Below are 10824 nucleotides of genomic sequence, written 5' to 3' on the forward strand. Positions count from 1 at the left end.
GTAGGTGGTTTATGAAGTACCAACATGTGGATCCTGAAGAAGCTGTAAGGATTCACATTGATGTACAAACGAAGAAATCTGTTGGAATTCACTGGGGGACCTTTGCTTTAGCAAATGAGGTAAGTGTCAACTAATCACTGATGCAATTGTGGGCCTTCTGTTCAAACTGATAGTGTTTTCCATAACTGCAGTTTTTGATAACAGAGGCATCTTTCTGTCCAAATTAAAATTGGAGGCACCTTTGCTTTACTGCTCTGTTTGCATATAATTTATAACAGGCTGAGAACCTGTGGTGAGCCATGGATTGAATTTTCTTTCCCTGGAACTCCCAGGGGCCAAAACAAAAACACCCAAACCAAGACACAAAACTCAGAAGTGCACTTTTCCGTTTGAAAAAGGAGAGGGGGTATATTTCCTCATGTTAAATAGTATGAGGGTTTTGCAACATATTTAAAAGATGTATTGACACTGTTAGGTGGTTCCAAGAGAGGAAATTACCAATTTTTTGTCAAGAAAAAAAGAAGTCTGGGCAGTGGCCAAGAACCACACTGGGTTCACTGGGACCATGTAGAATCCCAGGGCCATACTTTGCCCACCTCTATCAAACACGAATTTCTTAGCTACAGAGGAGTCTGTCTCTTGAATCTCTTATCTCTGCCTCTTCATTGCAAGTAAGCAATTCATATTCTCCTCTGAGGTCAGGACATTCTTCTGCATTGAGTAGCCAGGTCATATAATCACATCAAATGAAGAATGGCAATAGAATTACCTGTCTTCAGAAGGTTAATCATAGAATTTGAACACAGTTTATGGAGTACTTGACAAGGAGCTGCCACTAAATTATGTGAGCAGTTTTCAAGTCATTCCAAATGCTTAAAAAATGGTTAAAGATTTCAGTAGTGGGAGAGGGTGTGACAGTCTTATTGCTTAATGTAGTCATAAGTAACGATGACAATATATTCCTTCTTGCAATGAAATTTGTGTGTTTTTATGTGCATTTTTCAAAAAGTACACATTTTAATATGTATTTTCCTCATTGACTAAAAGCATTGAATCCCAAACTCTGGTCCTACAGAGGGTTTTGGACATCACCTCCAAGAAGCCTCAGTCATCTTGGCCAATGGTCTGAGATTCTGGGAACTGAAGTCCAAAATTCTTGGAAGGCTAGAGTTTGGGAACCACTGGACTAAAGCATGTCTGTGCACATTTTTTCTTCAGCAAGTTACTAATGGAAAGATTTCTGAGGTTAGACATCTTGTTGAGAAATGTAAAATTGAATAATTAGGTCCACTGTCTCATTTTGCCAGGCAGCAGGTTCTTTGCTGGACACAATTTCTCCTGACAAATCCACCTTCTCAAAAAAAATTACCTATTTTTGCTGGTACTTTGCAAAGAGAGAAAATTCAAAAGGAACATTATCTGTACTGGCAGTTCTTTAGGGTTACATGTTGAAAGCACAACCTCAGTAATCTACTTTGACTGTTACACTTTTAGTTTTTGAATTACAACTGCTAGAATCACACAGATGAGAGGACTCTAGGACTTGCAGTAAAAATGTAGTTTTTTCCAAGAAACAAAACAATTATTTCAATCTCAGTTTAGATTCTCCCTCACCTGTTCCATTGCTAGGAAATATGACTGCAATGTGCTTAAGATGTAATTGACCAAATAGGCTGATGTAGGGTGCATTTTGGAAAATTCTGGATAACTGAGCGCTAGCACAACAAATATTCATATATTTGCTCGGTCATTTGTGTCAGTCGTTAACAGATTTTATGAAATCACACTGGGCTACAGGAAGAGGTGTTCATAGCGGGAAAGTCTTTTCCTTTGCACTAATATGCTGCAAAAGCCTTTGGGATAGCAATTGCCTTGACAGAAGGCAAGAAACCAAACCAAGATTCAGTACAATTAACCCATGAGCGAAGCTGATATTGTCTTGATCAATTACCCATGGTTAAAATAAATCATGGCTCAGTATTATGCATAAATAAGCCATTAAATCCATTGCTCAGATATTCCAGTATGGCCTACTGAAACTCTTAATCCCAGTCTGAGGTCTTTTCTTATCTTGCTTCCTCAGATGCCAGTGACTGAACATGTGGATAATGTTCTCTGTCACTGCATTATTGAATCCATTACAGTGGGTCCTTGGTATCTGTTGAGGTTTGGTATCAGGAACCCCTCCCCACCCCAAAATGGATACCTGTGGATATTCAAGTCCCATTAAATACCATGGTGTGGTAATAGAGTGTCCCTTATATAAAATGGCAAAATCAAGGTTTGCTTTTGGGAATATTTTCAAGGTGTGAATTGTTTATTTCATGGATACTGAGGGCCAGATGTACTTTGAAATACTGTTGACTTCAACTGTTTAGATTCTGGAAGAGTGTGAAAATGCTTGTACTTCATAATTTTTCATTGACTGGAAACATTAACAGAATCCAGTGGAATCAGAAGGAAGGCACTCCCCCTCTTCCCCTAAATAGCTTTTTAAGCTTTGTGATATAGAACGACTCTCAGAGAAGGGAAAGGAAAAATAATCTTACCAACACATTTCAGCAGAGTGCTTATGTTTTAGAGAAGCTTTACCTTGAAGGAGAGTGTAAAAATATATTAAATAAAATATTTTAAATACAATAAACTGTATTACTGATTAATTCTGTGCATTAAAAATATACAACCCAGGGATAGCACATGAAATAATATTTTGATCACAAGAAACTTGCTAGCTGAAATGCATTCAAAGAATGGCTATTTCAAGGATGTCAGGTTTTGTTTTTGGGTAATGATCTTTATTTTTTAGAATAGTGTCTGGAGGACCAAATGTAGGCTGAAGGACTTAAACTGCTTGTTTCTGATCCAGACAGTCAACCCTGGAAAGATTAGATGAATAACAGTCTCAATAATTGTCTATTTCTGATCCAGACAACCTTGTGAAGATTAGATAAGTAGCAGTCTCAACTACACATTCTCTGGTTTCAGTAGGCCTTGGTCACTTCTGTAATTTTGGTACAGATTCTCACAGAAGCACATGACATATTCATCAAAAAGCCATGTTCAGGGCATGTGTGAAGTCTGCAGGAGACGATTTTCCAACTGGAAAAAACCTTTTAATTGGTTTAAATGAAGCCTGAATTTCGATCTAAACCTGTGAAATCAAAACATTCAGTTACTATGCATGTAAATCTGTTCTCCAACTATTTAGAATACAGTTTATCCAATACTGACATTCCTTATTTTCTCCACAGTACTACCTAGATCCTCCAGCTAAACTGAAGGAAGCTCTTGATAGATATGGATTGAAAACTGAAGATTTCTTTGTGCTAAAACATGGAGAATCACGAGACATTAATATAAACGATGATGGATTTGAATAAAAATACAAAAAAATATAATTTCTTATTGACCTCCATCTCAGGATTGATGGAGTTGGGAGTGATACCTTTTTGTAAAATTTTAAACAGGATTTTTAAGATTTCCAATTTTTTTCTTTAGTTATCTAATGGTCCCCCTAAACCCCTGCATACCAGCCTTATAAAATGATAGGTTTTTAACAAATGAATGGAATAACACTGGATGGTATTAACTTAGTGCAGATGGTTATATTGCCTGTGCATTAAAAATTTACAGTTTTTTAAACAAATTACAGAAATACCACTAGAAGTCACCTTTAGGAGTTACCTATTTAGACCACTGTCTTGCAGACAGAATAGCACATTGTAGTGCTAATCCCTTTCCCAGTCTAAAAGGGCGGTTTCCAGTTTCAGTTATGGGGGAGTTACTGTGAGAACAGTAACTACAAGTCATGCATGTACATGCAGACATGGTACATACTGACATGGACCCTGTAGGCTCCTGACAGAAAAAGTGATTTGTATATATAGATTGGCTTCTGCATGTATTTGACTCCAGGCCAGCTGTAGCAGACAAACATATATCTCACAAAAACAGGCTGGGCTGCATGGGGAGATACGTGGCTGTGGACTTTGACATATGCACATTAGTCCTCTCCTCATTGGCTGTGCTTAAGAAACAACCCATTGTCTGCTGGGTGCAGCTGGGAGTCACAACACTCCACACTCTTTCACTAATCATTTGATCAGCAGGAGCATACACACATCCATGATGTGAGGACGTTAGAAAACAGGACTTCACACTTACTTCCTCGAAATATGATGCTACCTAGGTGTTCACAGCATACGGTAGTATTACTGTCATGTAGGAATTAATAGCACTTCATTGCAAGTATGTAACAGGAATCTGAATATTTTTGATAACTGATTAGGATTACAACTTTCACTTATGATCCATTATCCCATAAAGCAGGTACACAATTTAATCCTGTTGCATGTTTACAGATGAAGCCCACATTAATCATTTTATGTTTTAAGTGTGCTTAGGACTACATATTTAACCGTGGCCATCCAACAAACAATAGGTTGCCATGGTTTTAACTCTGTTTTGTATTAGACAGTAATCTAAAAGCATTTCAATGTTTAATAGCCCCAAATAAGGCAATGGCACTACCTGATACAAATTGTTGAGTAGTCACATTGCAGTAAATATGGTTTGGAACACTGCAGCCTTAGTATGAACAGTCTTTGAACCATTATCTCCCTTGAGTAGATTATTCACCCAGAGGGTGTGTTCTGTGCCTTCATAGATGTTGAAATATAGGATTTTTGAGATGGAGTCTTCCAACACAATTGTTGCTAAAAGCACATTTTAAACAGAATATCGATTTTACTGAATGCGTGTACATTTTCATTTGCAAACATAAGAGCCAATTTCTGAAATAATCTAAAATAAAATGTGCCTTTTAAAAGAGTTTAACTACTAAAAATGCCTATTTATTTTACTGCTGGCCAGAATATCTGTACCTTGCATTGTGCTGTCACTGTGAAATTTATCTTTATCATGGGCCTGAATACTTCTTTTGTTTGAAAATCTCATTGGCAAGTAGTTTGCACAAGTAAAATAATCAGTTCGTTGTTCTCTGAAATATTTATTCAACTTACTTTGTTTTTGCTCTCTCCCTGCACCAACTGAGATCTTACAAAAATTGTTTTAGTGGAATGATTTGAAAATGTGTACAGATTGCTTATAGAATGAAAGCATGATATGATTATGAATTTGTTCAGCATTGTAGACCATGGCCAAATGTATCTGTGTTGCTATACTAATTTACAGAATAAAGAATTCTTTGTTCAAATATTTTGTTACAGGTCATTTTGTTACACAATCTTGAACAGTTGTATACGCTGGATTACTAAACTAATAAAAATTTCTTCTAAGAAATTACTTAAACTGCATGAATACATTTTAAACACTACCCCCAATGCCTCCTGCAGTATTTAAAATACTTACCTTTCATATAGAATTTCCAGAATTTGAAGAGAGGCTTTCAGAATTTAACCTCCAATGTCAGCATTGTTGCATTATTAGTTCTGCAACTTGTTCTCTGACTTCAGTGTCATGATGATGTAATAAGTATGCCAGTTTTTGAGCACAAAGTGTAGAATTCCCCCAAAGAACAGAAAAAACTGAATCTTCATTGTATTCAGAGTGAACAGTACTTTTGTCCTTTTTCATATGCTTTGTCAAGTTTGTGATGAACACCAGGACCCGGAGCAAAACATCTTTGTTTGTACAGCTATCACACAGGGATAATAGAAAAGGTGCCTAGAAAATTAGAATGCAAAGAAATGACTGTTCATGATCATGAAAGGATTATTTAAGCAGTGTTTTCAGTCACTCTGTGCGTAGATTATTTTTAATCGAGAAGAATTAATGGTATTTTCGTATAAAAGTGGACTTCACTCCATGATTGCCATTTATTTATGTTGAAATAAATTGGTTAGTCTTAAATGTGCCACAATGCTAGTTTTCCCATTGCTATTTAAATATAAAAGCAGACTAATATGGACACATCAACACTTGCAATTTAGCATCTGCTGCAATGCAAACTGACTAACAAGCACACTTCTACAGTGGAAGTTATATACCATATGCAGCCCTTGTTTGTTGTGAGCCATTTCTGACTTATGGCAACCCTAAGGAGAACCTATCATGGGATTTGTTCAGAGGAGGGTTGCCATTGCCTTCCCCTGAGGCTGAGAGCATGTGACTTGTCCAAGATCACCCAGTGGGTTTCATGGCCAAGCAGGAAATTGAACCCTTGCCTCCACAGCCGTAGTCCAACACTCAAACTGCTATGCCACCATAGCTCTACACATGTAGTATTTGCTGATAAATGTTTCCCTTTAATGATAGTATTTTTAATGGGGCAAGTCCTACTATTATCATTAATATATTTTTAAAAACCTTAAATCACCTCTCTACTGTTAAAGGTGTACAGAAAAAGCATTCAGTATCTATATGTAAAGTTTCATGCAAAGTTGGCATTATAATCATTGTCAAACCATAAAGTTATTTGTATAGATACTTATTAGGAAAAAATGAGTACAGGTGGAGTGCCTTGCATTTATCACATCTCTTTCCTGGCCTCTAATTATTTTCAACTAATCCTTTAACAGCCTTATGCCAACCTTCACATTTGAGAACCCTATATTTTAGGCAATCTTCAACTAGTATGTTGAACTAATCCTACAACATTAGTTTTTAAAATATGAAGGTTATTGTAAGAAAATACATGAGGAAGGCCTGTGTGAAAAGCATGTTTTACCTGAGCATTCAGGAGATGTTCTGTCATATCTGGGTTTGCTGATAAATTCACAAGCAGTTTTAGAACCTGAACCTGTAACACAGGGATTTTTTTATTGTACAAAATTAAATGTAAAGTGAAACATTTAAACCCTGACTTTCAGTAAAATGAAATATAAAAAGTTGGTTGGATCTAGAGCTGCATGAAGTAGGAAAGACTGTTGGGAGTTGCACTCCAATAACATCTTGAGGGCTGCATAATTCCCATTCCTGGTATAGAGGGAGTTGTTACTATATGGAAAGAGTTTTCCCAAGTTAAATGGAAGAAGCCCTTCTATTCACATAATAGTTGTAGGTCTGGAGCCAACTAAATTACAACACTGCTACCTTTTTAATACCAGCTGAGTCCCCCTTATCCAAAGTGCTTGGGAACAGAAGTATTTGGGATTTCGGATTTTTATGGATTTCGGAATATTTGTGTTTGCACATACATAGAGATATCTTGGCGATAGCACCAAGTCTAAACAGAAAATGTATATTTCACGTACACCTTATACACAAAGCCTGATGGTAGTTTTATACAATGTTTTAATAATTCTAAACATTCACACCATTTCCCAGAAATGCACAGACCAACTTTGTATTCTTAGGGAGTTATGGTTCCTTACAGTGTTTACTTGGATGAGACAATAAGTGCCACCTTGTGGCATTGATATGCTACTACTCTGAACTAAAAAAGAAATATTGGATGGGATGGACCTGATTTGAAGTAATTTCTTATGGATGACTGACAAGTAGTTACTTTCATGTGCTGGTTAGACCACATGTTTAATTAGGGCTCAGGTGTTCTCTGAGTAGCCTGGTAGCTGTGGAGCTTGGCAGGCAAAATGCTCATATTCTTTCTCACCATTGTAGAATATCAATAGGAAAAACCACAGCATTTTCAGCCCTCAAGTGTAATACTATTGATGCAATACTATTGACCAAAACCATCTGAGGAAGTAGACTGAAGTCTATGAAAGCTTATGTTGCTAACTTCTTTCTTTCAGTTAGTCTCACAGGTGCTACAAGATCTCTCTGCATACTGATTCTACAGACAAATACAGCTATATCTTTGAATTCTGCCACTATTGATGCTATTTGTGCACATATTTATTTTCAAAGTAATTTAGACATATTCAAAGAAGTACATCATACAGGAAAGTAAAAACTTGGAAATGTTCCTTCTAATTTACAACAGAACAATATAATACAGTACCTGTGTTCTTTCATTTCCTCCTGAAAGCAAATGGAGAAAGTCTGGTATGGAGCTAGTCATCATGTAGTGATAGTTATTGGTAACAGACATGTTGGTTAAAAGTCGAAGGCCAGCTAGCTGCAGTTCAGAGTTCAAGGGAGCTAAATAGGTTACCCCACAGACCTTGGCAATATATATCTTTGGGAAGAGAAAACAAAACACATAATAATTTCCAACAATGAACAAGATGGTAATGTGAAGTTGAGGAGACTACCTCCTGTCCAGCCAAAGGGGGCAATGTGTTATTCACCTTGCAATTGCCATCACATACTCTTACACAGCTCAAGATGGGAAAGAGGATGCTGCTTACATTGCATAAGTATACTTTTTGGAAAGGGGGGGGGGTGTCTGCCAGCCAACTTCCCATATCCTGCCAATCAGCCCATCAGCCTTCCACATCTGTCAATTTAAAGCTGCTAATGAACACAAACTGTCTAGGCTGCATGGGGGAAGAATCATCCCAATGGGAGGATTTTTTTCCAGGCTAGATTTCAGAATCAGTCAAAAGGCAATGCAAGAGAAAGTAGGCATGGTCAGAACAAATAAAACCAATTACTTATCTACTTCTACTTAGCAATCTAATATCTATCTAATACAGCAGATACACGTACAGGAAACTTCTCGGGAAGTTCTCGCTATGGTTAGGAAATGACAACACATGGGGTAAATATTCAGCAGTTACATTATCTGTTTGGGTGGGCAATGGATCACAGCTCAGAGGCTAACATCCAGTGATCTGGGCTATCACACACATAAGTAAAAGCTAAAGAAGATTGCAATCAGTGGCAGACTTTACATGGGGAATATGAAAAATGACAAGGATACAGACAGCTGTAAGGATTTAAAGAAGTCTTGGTACTATGTGAAAAGAAGTGTTCCATAATATGGGTTGTAGTTATTCTAGGATTCTGAAACCTATAGGTACTTTGTGTGCAAGTCTGCATCACAGTTAATTTTGCTCAAATCCTTGTGTTCAACCAAAATAACAGGGAAATAAACAAAGGCAGTGGCAAAATTAGGTACTGCATTCATTTTAACATGAGATATAATGAATGCTTCTATTTAAAATAATTTAGTAAACTGATTTTTCAGTGTAAGTCTTTCAGATATTTTAAACGTACAGTCAGATCCTTTCCTTCCAATAAACATTTTGCATGTCCTTAATATACCCGAGAGCAACAACACTGCCTACAACTACATGCCCTATCATGCCACCAGAAGCTCTTTTTAGTATTGATTTGCTGAATACCAGTAAGAACTGATATACCACTAAATCTATTTGCATCACTACTGTACAGTGTTTAGAAAAGTATCAGAACTCCAACCTAAATCCAACTGCTAGTCTCAGCCAAAAAAGACTCACCAAATCAACTGCTGATTGGTATTCCTTTTATACATCTCATACATCCAACCCTTGTTGAGAGACTATCAATTTGATTTAAATCTTAAGCTAGGTAGGCAGAGAAGCTAGACATATTTAGCTTGGTGAAGGACTATTACAGAGAGGAGGCAGCAGGCTGTTCTCTGCTTCTCCAGAGGACACAACCAGGTCTAATGGTTTTAAGTTACAGGAGAATCGATTTCGGCTGAACATTAGAAGGAACTTCTTGACAGTAAGAATAGTTTGGCAGTGGAACCAATTACCTAGAGACATGGTGGGGTCTCCATATTTGGAAATCTTAAAACAATAGAGATCCTGGACTGAGCAGGATCCATGAGACCCTTCCAACTCATGATTCTAGATATGCGTGTGCGCACGCTGATGCCAAAAGCAATAGGCAATTCCATCTTCCATTTACAGTCCATTCATTATCAGAAACGATATTGTAGTGTCTCCGTTTTCAAGTTAGACACACAATGACCATAAAGGGGGAACCCTACATTTGTAATGTCCCTCTCACTACACAGATCATTTATTCACTCAAGTATACCTGCCTGTTATTTAAAACTGTTGATATTTTACTACACCTGGTAGTTTTAACTTGTTTTTATGCTCAATTTTGTCATTTTTTTTGTTGCTATTATTTTGGTGTTGCATATCTGCACGGGGTCATCCTGGCGGTTTCAAATTGAAGGGCAGCCTTCAAAATGTCTTTACAATGATAAGTAAAAGTATTTAACTCATTACTTACATTAAGGGCACGTCTACACTGGCTACTTAATCCAGGGCTAGTCTGGAGGGTTATGCCACGGACCAACTACAATGGTGACTAAATGTACTGGACAAAATCTGTTGCGATGCCGTATTGTGGTGCACACAGGCTGGCCAGGCCAACATTGCATCAGTCCTACTGGCCCATCCCGTTTTTGGAGTCACCAACACCACTTCCTCATGGGCAGGGGTTTCATATAAAACCTGACCAGCACAACGCTACTTTTACTGAGAACAGAAATGGCTGCCCTGACATGTAATCGACAAGGAGTCCAGGTGCCCATCCCTGTCTTCAGCAGAAACAGGAGTCTACTGGGCAGGATTTACATGGAACACCTGCCTATGAGGAAACAAGAGGCAGTGGCAGCTCCAAAAACAGGCCATCCCCTTTCCCTGCATTGCTCTGCAAAGGGAAGGGGGATGTCATGGTTGTCAGTGTCTGGACAACTGGACTGGACAAATTGGACACAGTCTAGCAAAAGAACCTGAGGTCACTTCAAGGTTTCCAGAAAGCACTGGAATTTTCCCTGACTTTGCTTAGTTTGAAGCAAAGTCAGCTTAAGGACAGAAAAACACGGATCCTTCCTGGAACTAGCAGTAAATTGTCAAGACTGTCAGGGCTGGCTTCAGTACATTGTTTTTCACTGATGTTGCCAAGTCTTAAGAGCAAAATCAGCATCAAAATGAAATAGGAAAACTTCAGTTGATT

The 10824-nt window shown here is 37.7% G+C and overlaps 2 protein-coding genes across 4 annotated transcripts in view; one reads left to right on the forward strand and one right to left on the reverse strand.

The window, feature by feature from the left end:
• NAPEPLD (N-acyl phosphatidylethanolamine phospholipase D) overlaps nt 1–5215 on the forward strand; it is a 28796-nt gene extending 23581 nt beyond the window's left edge. For both annotated transcript variants that reach the window (XM_042468671.1, XM_042468672.1), the window contains exons 4-5: nt 5–119; nt 3252–5215. In XM_042468671.1, coding sequence (XP_042324605.1) covers nt 5–119; nt 3252–3380 — 244 coding nt within the window. In that variant the 3' untranslated portion in view covers nt 3381–5215. The remainder of the gene's footprint in view (nt 1–4; nt 120–3251) is intronic.
• Nucleotides 2769–10824, reverse strand: part of ARMC10 (armadillo repeat containing 10) — a 310309-nt gene continuing 302253 nt past the window's right edge. For both annotated transcript variants that reach the window (XM_042468678.1, XM_042468677.1), the window contains exons 4-7: nt 7925–8101; nt 6689–6760; nt 5371–5685; nt 2769–3151 (exon numbers count right to left, since the gene is read on the reverse strand). In XM_042468678.1, the coding sequence (XP_042324612.1) occupies nt 5428–5685; nt 6689–6760; nt 7925–8101 (507 nt within the window). In that variant the 3' untranslated portion in view covers nt 2769–3151; nt 5371–5427. The remainder of the gene's footprint in view (nt 3152–5370; nt 5686–6688; nt 6761–7924; nt 8102–10824) is intronic.

Source organism: Sceloporus undulatus, chromosome 5 (assembly GCF_019175285.1).
Source record: "Sceloporus undulatus isolate JIND9_A2432 ecotype Alabama chromosome 5, SceUnd_v1.1, whole genome shotgun sequence".
Lineage (NCBI taxonomy): Eukaryota > Metazoa > Chordata > Lepidosauria > Squamata > Phrynosomatidae > Sceloporus > Sceloporus undulatus.